The 24,383-nt window shown below is 35.0% G+C and overlaps 2 protein-coding genes across 7 annotated transcripts in view; one reads left to right on the forward strand and one right to left on the reverse strand.

Moving 5' to 3' along the window:
• The first annotated feature begins 1,811 nt into the window (after positions 1 to 1,811).
• LOC306861207 (F-box only protein 7-like) lies at positions 1,812 to 11,770 on the forward strand. Of its 5 annotated transcripts, none has more exons than XM_079403352.1 (10): positions 1,812 to 1,863; positions 3,048 to 3,175; positions 3,252 to 3,429; positions 6,972 to 7,127; positions 8,430 to 8,574; positions 8,654 to 8,737; positions 8,889 to 8,984; positions 9,066 to 9,242; positions 10,048 to 10,094; positions 11,285 to 11,770. In XM_079403352.1, exons 2-10 carry the CDS (start codon positions 3,054 to 3,056, stop codon positions 11,591 to 11,593), a joined length of 1,314 nt encoding a protein of 437 aa, XP_079259478.1. In that variant the 5' UTR covers positions 1,812 to 1,863; positions 3,048 to 3,053; the 3' UTR covers positions 11,594 to 11,770. The 5 variants fall into 5 exon arrangements, with proteins under 5 accessions (XP_079259478.1, XP_079259476.1, XP_079259477.1 ...); XM_079403350.1 differs by having other exon boundaries at positions 1,812 to 1,852; positions 3,053 to 3,175; positions 6,891 to 7,127; XM_079403351.1 differs by having other exon boundaries at positions 1,822 to 1,863; positions 3,053 to 3,175.
• An 11,263-nt stretch (positions 11,771 to 23,033) lies between these two features.
• LOC306861078 (leucine-rich repeats and immunoglobulin-like domains protein 3) overlaps positions 23,034 to 24,383 on the reverse strand; it is a 33,232-nt gene continuing 31,882 nt past the window's right edge. The window contains exon 20 of one of the 2 annotated variants that reach the window (XM_079403152.1): positions 23,034 to 23,707. The gene's annotated coding sequence lies outside the window, so the exon portion shown is untranslated. Of the gene's footprint in view, positions 23,837 to 24,383 lie in introns of both variants that reach the window. The other variant, XM_079403151.1, reaches the window with a different exon arrangement.

The raw sequence follows: 24,383 nt of genomic DNA on the forward strand, positions 1-24,383 counted from the left end.
GTAATTTAACAACTTTTTTCTCATAATTTAACAACTTTTTCACGTAATTTAACAACTTTTTTCACGTAATTTAACAACTTTTTTCACATAATTTAACAACTTTTTCACGTAATTTAACAACTTTTTTCACGTAATTTAACAACTTTTTTCACGTAATTTAACAACTTTTTTCACATAATTTAACAACTTTTTTCTCAAAATTTTATGACTTTTTTCTCAAAATGTAACTATTTTGTTCTCGAAATAAATAAAAAAAATTAGCGTAATTTAATGAGTTTATTCTCAACATTTTATTTAGACTTTTTTCTCAAAATTTAAAAAAAAAATTCTCGTAATTTAACAACTTTTTCTCAAAATTCTATGACTTTTTTCTCGAAATTAACAATTTTTTTCTCAAAATTTAAAAATAAAATTCTCGTAATTTAATGAGTTTATTCTAAACATTTTATCTCGAATTTTTTTCTCTCAATTTAACAACTTTTTTCTCAAAATTTAATGACTTTTTTCTCGTAATGTAACTATTTTGTTCTCGAAATAAATAAAACAAATTCTCGTAATTTAATGAGTTTATTCTCAACATTTTATTTAGACTTTTTTCTCAAAATTTACAAAAAAATTCTCATAATTTATTGAGTTTATTCTCAACATTTTATCTCGACTTTTTTTCTCACAATTTAACCATTTTTTCTGGTAATTTAATGATTTTATTCTCAATATTTTATCTCGACTTTTTTCTTGAAATTTAACAAGTTTTTTCTCTAAATTTAACGACTTTAATCTCGAGATGGTTTTATGTGTATTTTATTATTGTTTGGCCTAATCCTCCTCAGTATTTGTTATTGGACTGGCTAACGAGATTATTTTAGCGCTCCACAAGGTTATTACAATCAATATAGTAAATAGAGAAAATGAACAGAAATATATCCAAGAGTTTTAAATATAAAGATGCATTTAAAATAACGAGTCTAATAATAAAATAATAGTTATTATTATTTAAACTGACGAAAATATAATTAAATAAATTTGCACAATTGCATTTTATCGGCAGTCTTCGAATAGTCATCTAGCTGCTTTATATATTATATATTCATAAAATACAATGCATATGTATCATTTGATTGACAAATAATAAGCAATAAAACGTCATGTCTGGAAGCATTTAGAGTTCTTTATTAATAGAAAAATGAAGTGTATGATAGAAATTTGTATATTTGATGTGTTTTTACAGAAAATTAACATTTGAATGGCAAAGAACAACACATTATACATTTGTTAATTTTATTAGGAAAATACCATATACATTAGAAGAAGTGGACTCAATGTAGACTAAACTTTTCAAATTTTATAAATGACTTTAAATTATATGTAAATCTCCTGGTTCAAACCAAAAACAAAAAAAGCACGTAATATGTCATTTTCATTCTTTCTTTTTTTTTCTTCGCTTTTCTTTTTTCTCTGCCAGCTAATGTTAATTTGATCATATACCTCTTGTTCTTGTGGCACTGAATTAATAAAGCATTAATAATAATAATAATAGTGCTGTCAAACGATTAGTCGCAATTAATCGCATCCAAAATAAAAGTGTTTTGTTTACATAATATATGCGTGTGTGCTGTGTATATTAATTATGTTTACATAAATACAAACTTGAAAATATGTATATACATTTATATATTATATAAGTATATTTAATATATTATACATAACATATATACATGCATGTGTTTGTATTTATATATAGATAATTAATATACACAGCACACACTCATATATAATGTAAACAAAACACTTTTATTTTGAAAGTGTCGCTCAGCTGTTTTCTGAGTTTCCGGCTTCACTGAGCTACTTTGACGTACGTGAAAGGTACGTTTATTTTTGTTCCTGATTTATTAAATATAAACACATTCAGCAGAGGCTTTTCCTGTTGGATTTGCAGTGGTTTAATAACTGGACTACATGCAATAATTGACGCTGAATTACTGCTGTTGAGGACAGGGTTCCTACGCTTCTTGAATTTTAGAAATATGGATTCAAGGCCTGGAGAGTACTTGAAAACAAACACAGGTCATTGAAAGTGCTTGAAATAAATTTAGCTTATGGCGCTATTTCAAAAACAGTCCTAAAACCTCCTCATATTCAGGTGTGGAGTATTATTAGGCAGGTTTTCTTTTACAGATGAAATGAGACAAAAAAGAGATTTAACTGAAAAGTCTGTTTGAAGAATCTATCTTCCAGAATCTGGCAGTAAGAGCTCATTTTTATTCAGTTTCTGCAAGAAAGACTTTAAAATAACTCCTAAAACTTACTGAGACATGGAGAAAATGTAGAATTTGAAAAATAAGAAAAACAGCTTATATAGCATTTATATTTAAAAGCAAATAGAAAGTCCTATATATTTGTTAATTCATTTTCTTTATATTTTTTTTGTTGCAGATTTGCACATGTACAAGGTTTAAAATGTTCATGACATATTTAAAATATGGAAGTTTTGAGCAGCTGGTCAAAGATGAAAAAAATGGGATTTACACAATAATTTTGACTTGTTTATTTGTTTATTAGAGGAACGTCTCTATTGAGAGAATGTGCACATTTTAAATTTTTACAGTATTATTACAACATTTAACCACTTTTTATTAATTTAAAAATGGTAAAATTCTTTCAAATTTAAATCTTGTACAAGAACTACAGCAAAAAACAGTTTCATGCATATTTTATCAATATTTTAGAAATTGTATTTGAATATTAGCAGTATTAACTTCCTTTGAACGCGCCTGCTCAAAATGGTCTACATTTGTGAAAACTACACATTCAAAACATTTTTAATGTAAATGTTAAGTGTAAGTGAAATGTTTAGTACTGTAAGGTCTTTAATGACATATGCTGGCGTGTGAATTTGATAAGTGCATGATATAAAATAAATGGTGCTTAAAGTCCTTGAATCTGGTGTTCAGGAAAGAGTGGGAACCCTGTGAGTACAGATTAATTATTCTCAGAGATGTTGTTTGCGAAGTGAAAGTGAAAGTGAGCTCGGATCTGCTTTGCTTCAGTGCAGCATGAAGCTCAGGGTGAGAATCAACAAGCAGAGCAGCAGACTGGAGCTGGACGGACCAGAAGCCACGCTGTCGGAGCTCAGAGGCCGGGTCAGAGACGCCCTGCTGCCTCAGTGCGGACTGGGGTGAGCTCCAGATGCTTCTGCTGGTCAGATATGGAGGTTGTGCTGAAGCAGCTCTCATGTGTCTGTCTCTGCTCAGGTCTGATGTGGAGTTCAGTCTGTCTCTGAACGGGAAGGAGGTTCTGCTGGACACGGGACAGACGCTCTCCTCGTGTGGGGTTGTTTCTGGGGATATGATCACTGTGATTTTGCCCCAGCAAGAACAAACTGCCCCAGAAACCCCGAGCGGAGCAAACACAGCCACATCTAGTGAGGAGGTGAGCTCTGACCGCAAATATACTCATGAAATAATAATAATAATACAACACTATTTTTAAGAAATATCAGAATTTTTCCTCCATGTATTAATTTAAACAGTAAATAAAATAAATTTAAGTAAGTTTTATTGTCATTCTGTTGTGTGTAGAAACAAAATATGAAAATAAAATATACATAATATATGTGTTTACATAATATATGTGCGTGTACTGTGTATATTTATTATTTACAGTGATGTGAAAAAGTGTTGGCCCCCTTCCTGATTTATTTTATTACATGTTCGTCACACTTTAATGTTTCAGATCAAACTAATTTAAATGGGTTTGGATTTTGTTTTCCCTTCATTTAAAAACTGCATGTTGTGTTTACTTGTGTTATCTTTGATTAATATTTACATTAGTTTGATCTGAAATATTAAAGTGTGACAAACATGCAATATAATAAATCAGGAAGGGTGCCAACACTTTTTCACACCACTGTATATATAAATACAAACGCATGCATGTATGTATTTGGAAAATATTTACATGTATATACGTTTATATATTTATATTCTTATATTTTATATTATAGGTATATTTAATATATAAACATAACATATTTTTCTTACATATATACATGCATGTTTGTATTTATATATACATAATAAATATACACAGCACACATGCATATATTATGTAAACAAACTTTTAATTTGAATGCGATCAATCGCGATTAATCGTTTGACAGATTCAGTGTTATTTTAGTAACAACATACTATTATAAGTTTTTACTAATATTTTTTTTTAAATATGTCCATATAGTTTGTATTAATTTTTGTTTCATTTTAAGTTATTTTAGTACATAAAGTTAAACTAAATGAAAATAAGAAATGTTGCTTTTGCAAGTAGCTGAAATAAAGTTTAAAAAAGTTTATTTTACTGAAAGTAATAATATATTTTATGGTTTTAGTTTTAGTTAACTATAATAACCCTGATTTGATTAAATTTTATAAGATTAATTAAATTGTTAACATTTTGTGCATTTGTGATTACCACCATTTTTAATAATAAATTGTATTAAATCATAAAATAAAAAATAAAAAATAAATATATAAAAAAAAATCATAAGGCTTGTTAAAATTATGACTTATTAAATTGTTAGTGTTTAATGAATTAATTTGATTGGCATTGTTTTTGATAATCATAAATTGTTTTTTTAATCATAAAACACATAATCTATTAAAATAAAAACAGACAAAACTGAATTTCTGAAAATATAAAGCACATTTAATAGTTCACTATTATTGTTAAAACTTATAATATTGATATATTATTAAATTGTTCAAATTTTGTGAATTCTACTGAATACATAATTTTTTTATCATTGGGAAAATTAAAAAAAAATAAATAAATAAAAATGTCATATGGCCCTAAAACTGCACTGCTAGCATTAATTTATAAGCAACAAGAATCAAAGAAAAAGAAACTGAAATGACAAAGAACCTGATGCCATGAGTCAGCGTGATTGTGTGTGCGTGTGTGTCTGTGTGTGTGTGTGTGTGTGTGTGTGAGAGAGAGAGAGAGAGAGAGTCCTCACAGCAGCCTGTGTGTGTGTGTGTGTGTGTGCGTGTGTGTGTGTGTGTGTGTGTGTGAGAGAGAGAGAGAGAGAGAGAGAGTCCTCACAGCAGCCTGTGTGTGTGTGTGTGTGTGTTTCTGTGTGTTTCTGTGTGTGTCTGTGTGTGTCTTTGTTTGTGTGTGTGTGTGTGTGTGTGAGAGAGAGAGAGAGAGAGAGTCCTCACAGCAGCCTGTGTGTGTGTGTTTCTGTGTGTTTCTGTGTGTGTCTGTGTGTGTCTTTGTTTGTGTGTGTGTGTGTGTGTGTGAGAGAGAGAGAGAGAGAGAGTCCTCACAGCAGCCTGTGTGTGTGTGTGTGTGTTTCTGTGTGTTTCTGTGTGTGTCTGTGTGTGTCTTTGTTTGTGTGTGTGTGTGAGAGAGAGAGAGAGAGAGAGAGAGAGAGTCCTCACAGCAGCCTGTGTGTGTGTGTGTTTCTGTGTGTGTCTGTGTGTGTCTTTGTTTGTGTGTGTGTGTGTGTGTGTGAGAGAGAGAGAGAGAGAGAGAGAGAGAGAGAGTCCTCACAGCAGCCTGTGTGTGTGTGTGTGTGTTTCTGTGTGTTTCTGTGTGTGTCTGTGTGTGTCTTTGTTTGTGTGTGTGCGTGTGTGTGTGAGAGAGAGAGAGAGAGAGAGTCCTCACAGCAGCCTGTGTGTGTGTGTGTGTTTCTGTGTGTTTCTGTGTGTGTCTGTGTGTGTCTTTGTTTGTGTGTGTGTGTGTGTGTGTGAGAGAGAGAGAGAGAGAGAGAGAGTCCTCACAGCAGCCTGTGTGTGTGTGTGTGTGTTTCTGTGTGTTTCTGTGTGTGTCTGTGTGTGTCTTTGTTTGTGTGTGTGCGTGTGTGTGTGAGAGAGAGAGAGAGAGAGAGAGAGTCCTCACAGCAGCCTGTGTGTGTGTGTGTGTTTCTGTGTGTTTCTGTGTGTGTCTGTGTGTGTCTTTGTTTGTGTGTGTGTGTGTGTGTGTGAGAGAGAGAGAGAGAGAGAGAGTCCTCACAGCAGCCTGTGTGTGTGTCTGTGTGTGTCTGTGTGTTTCTGTGTGTGTCTGTGTGTGTCTTTGTTTGTGTGTGTGTGTGTGTGTGTGTATCTGAGTCCTCACAGCAGCCTCTTTGTCTGTGTGTGTGTGCGTGTGTGTCTGTGTGTGTGTGTATCTGAGTCCTCACAGCAGCCTGTGTGTGTGTGTGTGTGTGTATCTGAGTCCTCACAGCAGCCTGTGTGTGTGTGTGTGTTTCTGTGTGTGTCTGTGTGTGTCTTTGTTTGTGTGTGTGTGTGTGTGTGTGAGAGAGAGAGAGAGAGAGAGAGTCCTCACAGCAGCCTGTGTGTGTGTCTGTGTGTGTCTGTGTGTTTCTGTGTGTGTCTGTGTGTGTCTTTGTTTGTGTGTGTGTGTGTGTGTGTATCTGAGTCCTCACAGCAGCCTCTTTGTCTGTGTGTGTGTGCGTGTGTGTCTGTGTGTCTGTGTATCTGAGTCCTCACAGCAGCCTGTGTGTGTGTGTGTGTGTGTATCTGAGTCCTCACAGCAGCCTGTGTGTGTGTGTGTGTGTATCTGAGTCCTCACAGCAGCCTGTGTGTGTGTGTGTGTGTATCTGAGTCCTCACAGCAGCCTGTGTGTGTGTGTGTGTGTGTGTGTGTGTGTGTATCTGAGTCCTCACAGCAGTGTGTGTGTGTGTGTGTGTGTGTGTGTGTGTGTGTGTGTGTATCTGAGTCCTCACAGCAGTGTGTGTGTGTGTGTGTGTATCTGAGTCCTCACAGCAGCCTGTGTGTGTGTGTGTGTGTGTGTGTGTGTGTGTGTGTATCTGAGTCCTCACAGCAGTGTGTGTGTGTGTGTGTGTGTGTGTGTGTATCTGAGTCCTCACAGCAGCCTCTGTGTGTGTGTTGTCTCAGGCTGAAGCTGGTGGTGCCGGTGGATCGGACAGCAGCGGTGTGAGGGATTCTGGGATGGAGGAGTGGATGGAGGATGAGGAGGGTGTGTCTCCGCCGCTGCTGTGCTGTGAGACGGAGGATGGAGTGATTCCTCACGCTCTGGAGCGGCTGCTGGACTCCTCGAGCTGCAGAAACCCGTCTGACTGTCTGATGCTGACGGTGCATCTGCTGCTGCTGGAGACTGGCTTCCTGCCGCAGGTCACGACCCCTGCTGACCCCTCACCCCTGCAGATTCAATTAGAGTCAATCATATTATTTAACAGAATCGAACACATCTGATGTAGGGATGTACATTTTTAGAGATTTCCATTCAAATGAACAATCGATGAATCATTTACATAAATACATACAGATTTTCAAATTCTCAACAAATTTTTAACTGCAGTGCAAATATTAATTTTACAGAAATATATAACTTCATCCATTTATAAACTTCAAAGCATTTTAATAGATGAATGTTTTGGAATTATCAATGTTAAAGTGTATATAGAAAATACAGAATCTGTCTTTTATTCCAAGAAACATTTGGCCACAACGATTGTTAAATGTGAACAATTTATTTATTTAATTTTTAATGTTTTTTAATTCAATTTATTTGGCATTCTTTTTGATTATTATATGAAAACTCATTGACTGCAAACATATATTCTTAATAAATACCTGTAATTGGAGTTTCATTCATTTATAAATGGTAAGAGAATTTTAATAAACAAATATTTGGTATTATTAATGTAATAATCTATATATAAAGAATACAGAAAAACTCTTCTTCTTTCTCCAAGAAACCTACTATTGTTTAAATTAGTTAAATTTATTATTCAGTTGTATTACATTTTATGAATTAAACTGATTAGACATTCTTTTTCATTATTAAAAAAAATTATAACACAGAATAGTATTAACACATTTGTGACTGCAATTTAAATATGAATTTTACATAAATATATTTTAATAAATATCTATAATTGTAGTTTAATCCGTTTATAAATGTAAGAGCATTTTAATTGATTAATGTTTGCTATTATTAGTGTATCTAGAAAGAACATTCAAAACTTAATTAAAAAATTGCAATAAAAATTATTTGGGAATAAATAAATCGATTTCATACAGTCCTAAAATAAGTAATAGTAACTAAAAAATTAAATTAAATTTTATTAATGGATTGAACAACATTTCCAGCCATTTCTTCTGAATTTGCGCTTTAAATTTAAAATTATAACGCTGTATGAACTCACATTTAAAGTTGACTTTAATGCATGCATGGAGTATTAATTACCAAATTCTAACAAAATGTGTGTAAAGCACACAGAGGGTGTTTTTCAGTTTTGTTTTTCCTTTGAAAATCAACATGCATAACAACATATTATCAGTCTGTTAAATGTTATTAATCGAAAATCGATAAGATAAATCAACATTTAATGACACATTAATCACAGATTAATCATTGACATCATTTTGAACAGGACTCCTGAGTCTCTCATTGGTTCTCTCTCTCTCTAGGGTTGTAATGTGAACTCAGGAGAGATGCCGATTGGCTGGCGGGCGGCAGGGGGCGTGTACAGACTTCAGTATGCCCACCCACTTCTGGAGAACAGCCTGGTGTCAGCGGTTGCCGTGCCGATGGGACAAACGCTCGTCATTAATGGTGCGTTCATCTGCATACGGCAGCTGTTATTAGTCTTCCTTCGTTTGATTTGATCAAGTGTTTATTTGTTGTGAAACAGCTGTTCTAAAGATGGACAAGAGTATGGAGAATTCACGCAAGCTGGTGCTGAAACCAGAGGATTATGTGACTGCTGATTGGGCAGGTAATTTTAGATATGTATTGCATATTTACATTTATAGTTATATTAATAAAAAACACAATTCTAAAAACCAAATGTGACCCTGGACCACAAAGCCAGTCATAAGGGTCAATTTTTCGAAATGGAGATTTATAGGTTTTGTGTGTTTCTGCAGGTGGATGCGCAGGCGTCGTCTACAGAGACTTACGCAGACTGTCTCGTCTCTTTAAAGATCAGCTGGTGTATCCACTCATGGCTGCCGCCAGACAGGGTGATTATTACGATTCCTCTCTCAGTGCTAATGTCACACACAGTGTTTAATGTGAGTGTGTGTGTGTGTGTGTGTGTGCAGCGCTGGGTTTGCCGGCTCTCTTCGGTCTGGCTGTTCTTCCTCCTGAGCTGCTGTTGCGTGTTTTACGGCTGCTGGACGTCGTTTCTCTCGTCTCGCTGTCGGCCGTGTGCCGAGACCTGAACATCGCTACCCATGATCCTTCACTCTGGAGACACCTGCTTCACAGAGACTTCCGGGGTAACACACACACACACACACACACTCACACTCACACACACTGACACTCACACACACACACACACACACACACACACTCACACTCACATACACACACTTTCTCACTCACACACACACACTCGCACACACACACTGACACTCACTCACACACACACACACACACACTCACTCACACTCACATACACACACTTTCTCACTCACACACACACACACACACACACACACTGACTCACACACTCACTCAGACACACTCACTCACTCACACTCACACACCGTGAACACACACACACACACACACACACACACACACTGACTCACACACTCACTGACACTCTCACACACACACACACACACTGACACTCACTCACTCAGACACACTCACTCACTCACACTCACACACACACACACCGTGAACACACACACACACACACACACACTCACACTCACACTCACACACACTGACACTCACACACACACACTCACACTCACACTCACATACACACACTTTCTCACTCACACACACACACACACACACACTGACTCACACACTCACTCAGACACACTCACTCACTCACTCACACTCACACACACACACACACCGTGAACACACACACACACACACACACACACACACACACACTGACTCACACTCTCACACACACACACACACACTGACACTCACTCACTCAGACACACTCACTCACTCACACTCACACACACACACCGTGAACACACACACACACACACACACACACACTGTGTTATGTGTTATTGTGTCAGTAATGAGTGTTGTGTTGTTGTTCAGTGTGTTCTCCTGCAGGAAATCAACACCGAGACACTGACTGGACGGAGGTGAGCCAAACACAGCTCTTATTCATACTTAGACATCAAATCCTATTATGGCTCATTATTGGCACTCAATAAACATAACAAATCTGAGAATTAATGAGGATCATTTTAATATCAGAATCAGCAACTTTATAATCAGAAACATTCATTAAAGTTACCTAATTTAATAAATTAATTGTAATTCAGTATTCAATTTAGCGATTGATTTATTTTTTGTATTTTTTATACAAAATAATTAATCGTTGCGTTTTTAATGTATCTGTTTTTCTTATAATTGATTTCTCTCTGAGCCATGACACAATCTAAATTAATATTTTTTATTTATTTAAAATTAAGTTATAATGCTTATAAATACATTTTAAAAAATCTGTGATTTTTATAATGTGAAAATTAACAATTAATTAAAACCAAATTGAAACTAATAATACAGAGAAATGAATGATGATCATGTTGATAAATAGATGGGAATCTGTCATTATATTACATTTTACAATGGAAACCTTATAATTAATGTATATTTGATCATTATTATCAAAACATAATGATAATTAGTAATATTATACATTTATCTGCTATTATTACTGTTGTCAATTACAGTTATACTTTAAGATAAGAATTATATTATTAAATAATATCAAACCATTTAATAATAATAATTAGTAGTAGTATGAAATAATTATAAAAATAAAGCTGAACTGTTTTAAATAACAATTGTTAATTAAAATAAATGAATGTTTATCAAAAATACGATCATGTTGATAAATACATAAGAGTACAAACGTAGCAATTATTAAATAAAATGTAACATTAATCACAATATTCAATATTTATTTTTTATATACAATTTGAAGTTATTAATAATTGCATTTATATATATCTCTAATGCTTTTCACATTATTATCATTGATTTCATTGTTTTATTTCTGCCACTATTCTCTTTTATTTAAAATAAATAGATAATAATCAGTGATTTTATATTGTAACCATTTATTTAAAAATAATAATAATTAATTAATATATTAATGGTCAATTATATTAACAATTATACTATTTATTAATAAAAACAAAACGCAATTATAAAATTATAATAATTTATGATAATAGCTCAATGAAATTTCAAACTAAATTGAATATTATATTTGTAATTGTATAACTTAACACAATTCTAAACTCCTGTCCTTTTTTGTCCTCAGCTTTACAAAAAGAAGTATAAGCAGAGGAAGGAGAATGAACGCAGGGGCAGATGCCGCTTTTATCCGCCTCACGTGCCTCCGATCTTCCCGTTCATCCCCGTCCCGTCCGCTCCGGTTCCTCTTCCTCTCTATCCTCCCGGCATCATCGGTGGAGATTACGACCAGGCACCCGTCCTCCTGCCCCGCCCTCGCTTCGACCCCATTGGTCCGCTCCCGGGTCATCTGCCAGGATTGAGCGTTCCCATTGGCCGACGGAGCCTGAGGCCGGGAGGAAGTCGACCGGCGGACGTCAGGAGAGGTTTCATTTGAACACTTTAAATGCTTATTTTCCAAACAGGGAGAGGTCATTATTTTTTGTTCTGCATTAATTAAAACATTCCTGGGACATTCACCCAAAAACACAAACGATGCATTACAGAGCAAGATGTGTTTGAGGCATAAACAACATTCAATAAAAGAGTTTGATTGCTTTGTCAAATATGAGATTATATTTCAGTATTGTCAAATTATAATATTTGATTACATTATCGTGATCAAATGTTAATTTATATTAAAATTTTAATTTACAACAGTAACATTTCAAATTGGAGTTAAAATAATAATTATAATTGTATTATACTGTTTGGTAATATTATTATTATTATTATTGATATTTTGTCATTTGTTCTGTAAAATAGTCTTCTCTTTTTATAGTTAGATAAAATAATTAGTTTAAAATATATATATATATATACATTAAAATAACAAAATACTAATTTTTTTAATTTACAGCAAGATTGTAATTTACAAAAGTAATATTTAAATATTTTTATTAGTAGTAGTATTATTATTGTGTAATATTATTTGATGATTTAATATTTGATATTTTACAGTAAAATTATAATTAAGTATAATTAGTTAAAACAGAGTTAAACAATAGTTTGATAATCTTATTTGATAAGACAGTAATTATCAAATATTAATTTCTATTTTACAGTACAATTGTAATTTACAACAGTAATATTTCAGCCTTTTGTACAGTAATAATAATAATTGTTATTATATTGTTTGATATTGTTTGATATTTTCTTTTATTTCTCTTTATATAATTAGTTAAAACCAAAAAATATATAGATTGATAATCTTGAGAGTCATCTGTCTGTGAAGCACGGCCTTCCCCAGAGCCACCACGGGCCGACTGCTCTCATCCTGCCAGGCCACGGCCAGCGTCTCCTGCTCCAGAACCACCTTACTGACCAGCCCATGCAGCAGAGCGGCCCGTCAACAGCATCTCCATCGCTACCTGGACACAGGGCAGTTAACATAACAATAATTCATCACAAACACAAATACAAAGGGGATGAAAGTGCACAGATTATTATAATAAACAGAACCACTAAAGAAAGCAATACTAGTTCAAATATCAGGGGAAAAAACTTTATACATAGTAGAAACAGAATAGAAATAGAATATTCTATTGGATGTAATTCATCACAGGAGGGAGATGACACTCAAAATGTTTATTACAGATATAAAATATAGTTAGTACATCAAAGGAGTTATGAGGGGTTAAAAGGGAAAGATATGTTCTGCTTCTCGTGGTAATCGAGTTTTTTAATTATTGCACAATAATTGTACATTAATGTAATTCATACACTTCTCGAATTCTACATGTTTATTACAGATGTAAAATATATTTGTAGTGCTGTCTAACGATTAATCGTGATGAATCGCATCCAAAATAAAAGTTTACATAATATATGTGTGTGCTGTGTATATTTATTATAAATATATAGATACACTCAATCACTGCATATATTTTGGAAATATTTACATGCATATAAATTTATATATAAATATATTTAATATATAAACAACATTTTTCTTAAATATATACATGCATGTGTTTGTATTTATATATTCATAATAAATATACACAGCACACACATATATTATGTAAACAAAAAACTTTTATTTTGGATGCGTTAATCGTTTGACAGCACTAATATATTTACATCTATGGAAATGCATATGCAATATTTGTAACTTAAACAAGTAGAAATAACGAGACAGTTATTTAACAATATGTTAAGGTCTTACCGTTACAACCGGCCCTTTGATGGCAGGCATAATGTTGAAGTGGCCCTCAGTGAAACTGAGTTTGACACCCCTGCACTAGCACATGGTACTTTTTGGTATTTTTTCATACCAAGTGTTTGAAGGACGCAGGGTGACATCTATGTCCTGCTCAAAGTCATCAAGGTCACACCGACCCAAAGCATCTGTGGAGAGGGACCCCAAACGCTCTGGAGCCCCTGATGATCTTCACGCTGCAGGCGCTCCAGGAGACGTGGAGCAGAACGGATTCATCCTGATCTCCAGCAAGGACAGGAGACCCACGAGACGTGAGGGTCTTCACACGCTTCAGGAACACCTGTGACAGCAAAGACACACATGTATCCATCTAAAAGAGGACAAGGCCTCCAAACCATTCCTTATCAATGTATTATGTGTCCTTAAAACTTCAAGAATTAATTTTCTGGAGGTTTAGACTTCAAGTAAACACATGCACATGAACGCTGCAGGCTTATTATCAGCGGAGCTTCTTTCTGATCAAACAATGACCCGCTCGTTAACCTGATATCAGCAGGAGGTTCATTAGCGGGGAGTGAGACGTCCTCCTGACCCTCGCCGTCATCCACTGACCTCCTCGACCACCTCAGGTCAAAGGTCACAGCTCCTGCTGCCTCTGATCAGGCCGTCAGTAATTAAGAGTCACTAAAGTAAACACACTAACGAGTGCACTAATCACTCATTACAGAAACAACAGCAATGCAAAACAATACAGCGTATGCTTTTACTCTGTGTGCACAGAAAGTCTCCCTCATTTACTGAGAGCGAAACATCTGAAGACTTTAAAACTCTTCAACTTATTTATATCATTTAATGTAGATTATACATATACATACTTTATACATCAATCTTTTATTGGTATTCATTGTTTAAAAAAAATTATATTTGATATTAATGTATTAATATACACACATATTAGTTTATTTTATTGAAATATTGCTTTATATGATTATATAATAAACATTTGAAGAATTCATGCATTTTTTTTTTACATGTATACATAGTTTTTTACATTTATTTTTCATGTCCTGTCTGATATTTTTATCAATATTGATATTATAAATATATATTAAATATTTATAGATGTTTATGTAGTTATTTAATTAATAAGTAATGCATTTATTTATTAATTATGAATGAATTAATGAATTTATTCATTTTTACATATACATTTAAAATACATTTAGCATATATACACACACACATTTATTTTAATGTATAATAATATATTTATGCATATAAATATTTTTTATTTATGTATAACTATATATATATATATATGTTTATTTTTATGTATATTAACTATATTGCACATTTTTTACTTATGTATATAAATATTTTTATGTATAATATAAATAAAATTGTGTGTGTGTATATATATATATATATATGTGACCCTGGAGCACAAAACTTAATTAGCACAGGTATATTTGTAGCAATAGACGAAAATACATTGTATGATTCAAAATTATTGATTTTTCTTTTATGACAAAAATCATTAGGATATTAAGATCATGTTCCATGAAGATATTTAGTAAATTTCCTACCGTAAATATATCAAAACTTAATTTTTGATTAGTAATATGCATTGCTAAGAACTTCATTTGAACAACTTTAAAGGAGATTTTCTCAATATTTAGATTTTTTTGCTCCCTCAGATTCCAGATTTTAAAATAGTTGTATCTCAGACAAATATTGTTTTATCATATTCTATTCATATGATGTATTAATCTCAATTTTGAAAAATTGACACTTAAGACTGGTTTTGTGCTCCAGGGTCATATATATATAGTTTATTAGTTCAAATAATAGTTTATTTACACAAATAATATTATATAAATATTATTTATTGTATAAAAACTATTATTTGATACAATAAATAATAGTTTGTTTCAAAATACTATTTAAAAATGTGTGAAAAATCCACTTCTATTGTGAACAGTTGTTGTTTTGAATCGCACTAGTCCTGTAGGTGGCGCTAAAGGAGCATCTCTGTTCTTCTCACTCTCCAGTCATGTTCCTAAAGCTGTGTCTGTGTTCTCTCTTTCAGTAAAGAGTTTAACCTTAATAACTGTCAATAATCAGAGAGAAACAAGAGCGTGGCAGCAGCTGAAAGTCAATCAGCTAAAGCTTTAAACATGAAAGGTTCATGGGTTTGGGCTGAATGACTTTACAAACATTTGACATTAAATATCATTCAGTGTCTATTTCAATGCGCTGCAGCTTTTCCCACATAGTCTAACACTCTTCACATAATTAAATATTCCCTAATCCAGTTACATTTCTTAATTACAGGGCATACACTTTCCTTAAAATCTGCATACAGGACTTATAATGTGCTCTGGATCTGTTTTGAAGAAAACCACCATTTAAAATGATAATAAAATAAATAATATAAGGTATTTAGTCTTGTTTCCATGAGGGGGAAAAAATATTTTAAGTGATTTTTTTATTTTATTTGGCAAATTATCTGCCAATGGGGTAAGAAATTAAAAATAGCTTATTCTTGTTTCCGTTTGCATTAAGATGATTTGTCTTGCCCTATGGAGAACAATTTTATACTTCAACAAGACTAAATATCTAAATCATTTTTCATCTATAGAAAATGCATCTTAAGTTAAGAATTTTTAAATATTTGTACTTGAAATAAGATAAAAAATACTCAGTAAGAAAAGCAATTTTGCAGCGTGAATGAATGAGGTATTAAAACATCGCTTACACTTTAAAAAGCAGGAGGAGATGGAAAGAAACTCTGGGTTTACCAAAGAAAAGCTGCTCCCGACCAGGTTAGGTTCACAGAGTAAGTTACCTCTCTCTCAGAAACAGGCTTGAGTTACTCTGCTTTCCCGGGTTTGACAAACCTCCCATTTTAAAACAGAAAACCCAGAGTTTCCCTCATTTCAGAGTTAACATACTCATCCTCCTTCCTGAAACGGGCCCTGGGATCAAACGTGTGTTTTGTTCCACTCTCTTTTGTGCACTTTCAGGCAGAGCGCTGTGATTGGCTGCTCGTGGCGCGGGGGGCGTGTCATCACAGCTCATTTGCAACCAATTAGAGCAGAGCGTCAACAGGCGTCTGGCGGCGCAGCTCTTATTTATTTTGGGCAGAAGAAGCTTCTGGCTGCCAGAGACATTCACAGCAAACTACACACACACACACTCACACACAGAAATCCTGTTTAATTTTTTGGAAATGAACCCAGAGAAACGCATCTGACTTGGGCAGCGTCTCAGCTGAAGATGATGATGTTTGTCTCCACATGAGTGTTGATGAAGAGTCATTTTCTCTGGCCTGTCTCCTCAAACCCCTCCGCCCCTCTAAACCAGCCCCACAAACCACTTCTGATGGAAAATGCAGATGTTTGCCAGTTTCCTCCATGTGCACGTGGAACTGGTTTGTGAAGGAGAAGAGGATTTAAACAGAAGCTTCTAAAGGCCTGATGAGATCTGATGCAGCAAACCCATCAGAAAGAGAGCGAGCAGATGAATCAAAACTCACCCACATCTCCATCACAAGACTGAAAGGAACCACATTACCCACCATCACTGAGTTAGTTAGTTGTTTCTAGTAGGCTGACATGCCCAGCAGGGAACGTTCTGGCAAGATTCTCCTAAAGCTCTTAACCCTTATTCAAAGTTATCTGGTCTTTAATTATGTTCTTACATTTTATCACAAGAACATATTAATGTTTTAGTTGGATGTTTGTCTAACATTTTTTAAATGTTACTAATTGTTAACTTTCATAAATAACATTTCCATAATGTTCCCTTAATGTTCATAAAACCAAGATTGTTAAAAAAAAAATTTTAAAAATGGACGTTTTGAACATTCAGAAATAACTTTAAACATAAACAAAACATTACTGTTAGCTGGGGAATTATCTGGACTTTATTAATATTCTCAAAACATTAATATAAAACATTATATGTGACCCTGCAGCACAAAAGCAGTCATGAGTAACACAGGTATATTTATAGCAATAGCCAACAATACATTGTATGGATCAAAATTATACATTTCTCTTTTATGCCAAAAATAATTTGGATATTAAAATAATGTTCCATGAAGATATTTAGTAAATTTCCTACCGTAAATATATCAAAACTTCATTTTTGAATAGTAATATGCATTGCTAAGAATTTCATTTGAACAACTTTAAAGGAGATTTTCTCAATATTTAGATTTTTTTGCTCCCTCAGATTCCAGATTTTCTAATAGTTGTATCTCAGCCAGATATTGTCCGATCATAACAAACCATAGATCAATGGAAAGATTATTATTCAGCTTTCAGATGATGTATACATCTCAATTAAAAAAAAAATGACTCTTATGACTGGTTTTGTGGCCCAGGGTCATATATATATATATGTGGTTCATGGAGTGTTTTTTTCTGTAAAGTTGTAGTTGGACATTCATGTTTTTTAAATGTTGCTGCTGGTTTTAGAACGTTCAGAGAACATATGTAACATTCCCATAATGGTTTCAAAATAATGAAATGGAATGTTCCTTTTACATTCACATAACCAAGAAAAAACAGTTTCTAAAATATTTGTAAAAACTGGAAACAATCAGAAATAACGTTGTCAGAAGTTAATTAGCGAAGCGTTATTTGTCTGTGTGTGTGAGCAGATCTGTGAGGGTGTCAGAAGGACGCTCGTGGTGATTAAGGCGCGTGTTCATGTGTTTAGCACGTGTGATTGTTAATTACAGCGTTTGAAGTACAGCAGCTCACGGACATGAAGAACCATCTGGGCCTTAAAACACACCAAGAACATTGTGTGTGTGTGAGAGAGAGAGTGTGCATGTGTGTGTGAGTGAGTGAGTGAGTGAGTGAGTGTGCGTGTGTGTGTGAGAGAGAGAGTGTGTGTGTGTGTGTGTGTGTGAGTGAGTGAGTGTGCATGTGTGTGTGTGTGTGAGAGAGAGTGTGTGTGTGTGTGTGTGTGTGTGTTTGAGTGAGTGAGTGTGCATGTGTGTGTGTGTGTGTGTGTGAGTGAGTGTGCATGTGTGTGTGAGAGAGAGAGAGAGAGAGAGAGAGAGTGTGTGTGTGTGTGTGTGTGTGTGTGCACACTTGAGAGTTTTTCAGTGTCACTGCAAGTGTTGGTAACTAAACTGTTGTTGGTCCCCATTCACTTTCATACTATGGAAAAAAAATACTATGGAAGTCAATGGCTACCGTCAACCGTTTGATTCCTAAAATTCTTCAAAATATCTTCTTTTGTGTTCAGTAGAAGAATTGAACTCATACAGGTTTGGAATGACATGAAGGCGAGAAAATGATGACTGAATTGGGTGAACTGTGTGTTTTTTGGGTGAACTGTCCCTTTAATGCAATAAATCCATTTCTTTCCCGTGTAACTGTATTATAGTAAGTTGATGGTAAGGCACACTGATGTGAAAGGAGGTTTAGTGCTGTTCAAGAGCGAATCGTCCACCTGAGTTCAGAACAGCAGGTTTGGTAACAATCACACGAGACCGGAAAACCAACATTACCAAGCCATTAGTGTAATTACAGTCATTCAGCCTCTGCAGGAACATTAACACACACACACACACACACACACACACACACACACACACAGAGAGAGAGAGAGAGAGAGAGAGAGAGAAAACCAGGTGCTCACGTCATCATATGTGCTCTCTTCTCAAACACACTGATCAATACCATCAGTCTCTCTAAAATACATAATTCACACTCTTAGAAATAAACATGCTTCACGATGCCATAGAAGAACCTTTTTGTCTGAATGGTTCCATAAAGAACCTTTAACATCTGAAGAACCTTTCTGTTTCACAAAAGTTTCTTTGTGGCGTAAGAAGGTTCTCAGATTATAAAAAGCTAAGAAAGAGATGGTTCTTTGACTGAATGGTTCTTTGTGGAACCAAAAATGGTTCTTCTATGGCATCGCTGTGAGGAACCTTTTAGGCACCTTTATTTTTAAGAGTTCACCTGAAAAATGATCGTTCTGTCACCATTTATTTACCAGTATTATTTACTTCAGTGGAGCAGAAAAGGAGATGTTTAGCTGAATGTTCACGTGCTGTTTGAATGAAAGGGAATGTCAAGCTCTAAAAGACCAAAAAATTAATTAATCAATCAATTATATATATATATATATATATAAATCATAGAAATAAACATCAAAAACATAAAAATCTAATAAAATCTAATAAATGTATCATAAAAACAAAATCAGAAAATTAATTTAAATAATAAAACCATAAAATATCAAATATATCTAAATATATAAAAGCATAATAAAAATATCAAAACATATCATAAAATATAAAAATATATATCAGAAGTATCAAAAATGTATAATGTGAAAATATAAGTATCGTAAAATAGGATAAAAGTATTATAAAAATAATACTTTTCTAGAAAAATATAAGTACCGTAAATATATAAAAATCTAATTAAAATAAGATGAAATCATTAATGTATCATAGAAAAAAATATCAAATAAATATAAAAAAAATCTAAATCAAAATTATAAATATCATAATACAAAAAAACTATCATAAGATAAATAAAAATATAATAATTTCATGAAAGTATCACAGTCCATAAATCTATTCCAAGAGGAGAGGATGTTTTTTTTAATATGGACTTGATGCTTTTATGTATGTAAATAATGTAATTTATGTATGTGAAAGAGCAGCTTGGACATTCTCCTGAACGTCTCCTAAACTCTGAGCGAGTGAGTGCTGAATTATTGCTGTGATGATTATGTTTGTGTGTCTGGAGCGCTCGCTGGCATCATCTGATGCTGAGATGATGGAGGCTCATTCCAGAGCGTCTGGAAAACATCAGGAGATCTTTGTTATTAGAGCCAGCGCGATGGCAACTCAAATCAACTGCATATTGACTCTCTTATTTCTGGAGTCTGATTTCTTCTTGGATGGTGCTAATTTGGCTTGGAAGCGGGACGAGAGAATCCGCCGCGTGTGACAGTATATAGCCTATGTGAGTTGGCCGAGCTCCGATAAACCAACAGAGGAACGTCTGTGAGCCCATAAAAACAGCTTGTGCGACTCTTCTGGGTGGGCCGGAGAATCTGGGGATAAAATCAGTGTAAGATCTGCAGAGGGAAAGTGTTATGTGTTCATGCAAACATGATCTACACGACCAAACCTGACGGTTTCAGCACTCATTAAACCGTGCATGAATCTTTGATAATTCAGATCAGATTCACGGTTTAGTCGGTGTGCATGGCTTCATTTCAGACTACAATTAACAGAGAATGTCCTTTAAAAGATTTAGATAATTGTTAGCACATAACGTTCTTAAAGTAATGATTATGGAATGTTCTTGTAACCTTATTAATATTTGATATACGTTCTCATAACTCATCAATGCTCAAAACGTCCAGTGTTCGTATTTGTACTTGATGCATGTTCTAAGAAAGGTTTTTGCAACTTTTAAATAACGTTCTAATCATGATATGAAAACTGGACATTTAAATGTTTAAGAAACACGTAAAATCAATGCTCCCACAATGTTTTTATAATCTAAATGTGTTACCTGGGTAGTTAAATCGGTTTATATTGCCATTCGACTGTGAATACTGGAGAACAAAACTGGTTGAATTTCCCCACAGCTCTGATCTAAACTGCGTTTCATCTCCACTCACTTATGAGCAACATCGTTGCAATCCAGCTGTTTTTATGTGGATGATTTACATCACTCCAAACATCAGCTGAGCTTTTCTTTAGTATGGGGGCGGAGCTATAAGGAGGTCTGACCAATGACAGACAGGGGGCGTGTTCATGAGCTCCATTTGAAAACAAACCTTGTGTTTGTTGCCTCCAGCAGAACCACACTGAAGCTACAGCCTTCTCTCCGTCTTTCTGCACATACAGTGAAAGAATGTGAAGAAGTCACAGCTGGAGGAGCGGAAAGCACCTGGAATCGAAACGCTCTCGTCTCACTGCACACAGTCTAAACACAGACACACTCAAACATTTACACTGGATCCTCAGCTCGTGTGTCATTAGTGTTAAACTATTACTATCTGATCAAAGTTTAGAGTCGTTTGTCCTTCTCATAAAATCATCAGTTATACTTTATCCAGTGGTGTATACTAAATCAATTACTAATCAGCTATATTGTCAGTATCGACTGTTTTTGCTCTTTTCCATCAACAAAAGAACCACTGCGTCTCCGATCAGCGTCCCTGAATGATTCAACATTTCTGATCGAATCGAGTGAGTTAATGATTCAATGACTCGTGCATATAGACAGTAGTGACTTGCTTCATTCCAGAATTCAGCATTTTAGAACAAATTGAGAATGAATGATTCATTAAGAAAGACTTGCTTTGTTTCTGAATGATTCAGGTTTTTGGAATTGAAAGAGTCAACTATTCAGTTACCCATTCATAAAGACAGTAGTGACTCGCTTCGTTCCTAAATGATTCAGCATTTTAAAATAATTCAGGTGAGTTGACGATTCAACGACTCATTCATAAACACAGTGACTCGCTTCGTTCCTGAATGAATCAGCCATTTTGAATGAATCATGAATCAGTGACTCACTCGTTAAGACGCAGACTTGCCGCCACCTACTGGTGGTTTTAGTTTTATATTTAAAATGTTATATTTAAAAACGCCTAAAATTAAATTCCATATTTGTGTGATAAATATATTCAAAATTTAAAGCATGGCATCTCTAAGTTGGAAATACAACCACTATTAGAATGCCACTTTTGATTTAATTTGATTGCTAACAGCCCTATAATGTCTCATTTACTGAATAAATACAAGCATTTACATTTAAAGCTGTTAAAGCCAATATTAAAGGGTAAAAATGCCCTGGAAATCTATTTAACTCAATTTTCCTTTATGGTTATAGCTTATAGGTTCAGTATTATTTTTCAGTTTTTATCCTATCCTTCATTCTGGTGTTTTAGACACGAACAGGCCGATCTTCCCAGAAACTCTCACATTCCCACCTGCGCCATCGGTTTACGAGAAACTGCAGCGATATTCCAGCGTCTCTTTCTCACTGTAAACGTTCCTGCAGATTTACAGCAACATCTGTACCATAAAGAACATCTGTTTTACATCGTCTAAAGGTTGGATGAAGATTTTCAGTGCACTAAGAAAGCATCCTCAGACAGAATCAGATCCTGCATGTTCAGAACAGATCGGTTAATGAGAGCTAAACGACTCTGCCGGTCATCGATTATCTCAACATATGTGTCCACGCTGCAACATCTGGCAACAATGAGGACCAATCGGCTCTGAAATTCGCCATGTCTGTCAGCGAGATAAGAGGCAGGCATGTGAAATCCATTTGCTCTGCTTAGTCACAGGATGGGAGGTAAACTCTGGGCCTTTGGCAGATCTGAGGTCAGCCGCTTCAGCGCCGGGTCACGTTAAGATGCTTCTCGGCCGACGCAGGATCAGGGAAAATCTGCCGGTGGTCTGAGAAATAGTTGATTTCCTGTCTAGTTTCACTGGAGCCAAAATCAAAGTCGGGGAATTATTTTGGAATTCCAATCGTTTGCGTTTTTTATCAGGAAACTCTTTGTTGGCTGCGGTTGAATTGTAACGCTTCTCGGCTCTAAACACTTTGATCAACACGCTGCTTTTGTGTTTAACGGCTTTAAATACCTGTTGCATGAAAATAGTCAGGTCAAGTCACCTTTATTTACTGTATATAGCGCTTTTAACAATGTAAATTGTGTCAAAGCAGGTGCACAATATCAAAAAAGGGAAATAGTGTGTAGATAATGTAAAATGAAAACATTAAAAAAAAAGATTTTCAGTTAAAGGCATTTCATTATTGAATTCAGTGATGTCATCATCCAGCTCAGTTCAGTTTAAATAGTGTCTTTGCAATCATGTCGACGATATCGCTGGAAATGAAGCGTCCCCAACTAAGCAAGCCAGAGGCGACAGCGGCAAGGAACCAAAACTCCATCAGAGACAGAATGGAGAAAAAAACCTTGGGAGAAACCAGACTCAGTCGGGGGACCAGTTCTCCTCTGGCCAAACAAACCAGCAATTCAACTCCAACTGCAGCAAAGTCAGATTGTAAGGGCTCAACTGGTTCCAGTGGTCTTTCCCGATGGCTGTCTAAGTGGCGGGGTCCTCACTGGGGATCTGATCTGATCTGGATACGGACTGGATCTGGTGACTGCAGTGACCATCTGGGCTGGATACGGACCGGATCGGGTGGCTACGGTGACTGGGGATATGTCCCTGGCCTATGTCCCTGACCTCATCCAGGTGTCCGGCCTCCGCTGACGATCAGGGCCACATACATCATCTCCCGGCGTCGATCCACCATCTGATCCAGACACGGACTGAGAAACAGAATAGAAACAGACTAATATTAGCGTAGATGCCATTCTTCTTACGATGTAACGAGTACATCATGTGTTATGGGGAGTGTTCCCGGTTCCGGTTGATCTAATTAATGCAGCCTAACAATTCTTTAACGGATTTGAATAATAGAATTGTATTAATGACAGAACCGGGCTAATATGGTCGTACTTCCTGGTTGTAGTAAGGACTCTAGCTGCTGCATTTTGGACCAACTGTAGTTTGTTGATCAAGCGTGCAGAACAACCACCCAATAAAGCATTACAATAGTCTAACCTTGAGGTCATAAACGCATGAATTAGTATTTCTGCATTTGACGTTGAGAGCATAGGTCGCAATTTAGATATGTTTTTGAGATGGAAAAACGCAGTTTTACAGATGCTAGAAACATGGCTTTCAAATGAAAGATTGCTATCAAACAGCACACCTAGGTTCCTAACTGATGACGAAGAATTTACAGAGCAGCCGTCAAGTGTTAGATAGTGTTCTAGGTTATTACATGTGGGGTTTTTAGGTCTGATAATTAACACTTCTGTTTTTTCAGAATTTAGCAGCAAGAAGTTACTCGTCATCCAGTTTTTTATATCGACTATGCATTCCGTTAGTTTCTCAATTTGGTGTGTTTCACCGGGCCGCGGAGAAATATAGAGCTGAGTA

The sequence above is a fragment of the Barbus barbus genome (assembly GCF_936440315.1).
Source record: "Barbus barbus genome assembly, chromosome: 42".
In the NCBI taxonomy this organism is placed as follows: domain Eukaryota; kingdom Metazoa; phylum Chordata; class Actinopteri; order Cypriniformes; family Cyprinidae; genus Barbus; species Barbus barbus.

Bases quoted from the DNA above. Each gene is read 5' to 3' on its own strand.
- LOC306861207 (XM_079403350.1), top strand. From the start codon at position 3,054: ATGAAGCTCAGGGTGAGAATCAACAAGCAGAGCAGCAGACTGGAGCTG. The intron at 7,128-8,429 runs GTCACGACCCCT...CTCTCTCTCTAG, and splicing joins AGACTGGCTTCCTGCCGCAG to GGTTGTAATGTGAACTCAGG. The intron at 8,575-8,653 runs GTGCGTTCATCT...GTTGTGAAACAG, and splicing joins ACAAACGCTCGTCATTAATG to CTGTTCTAAAGATGGACAAG.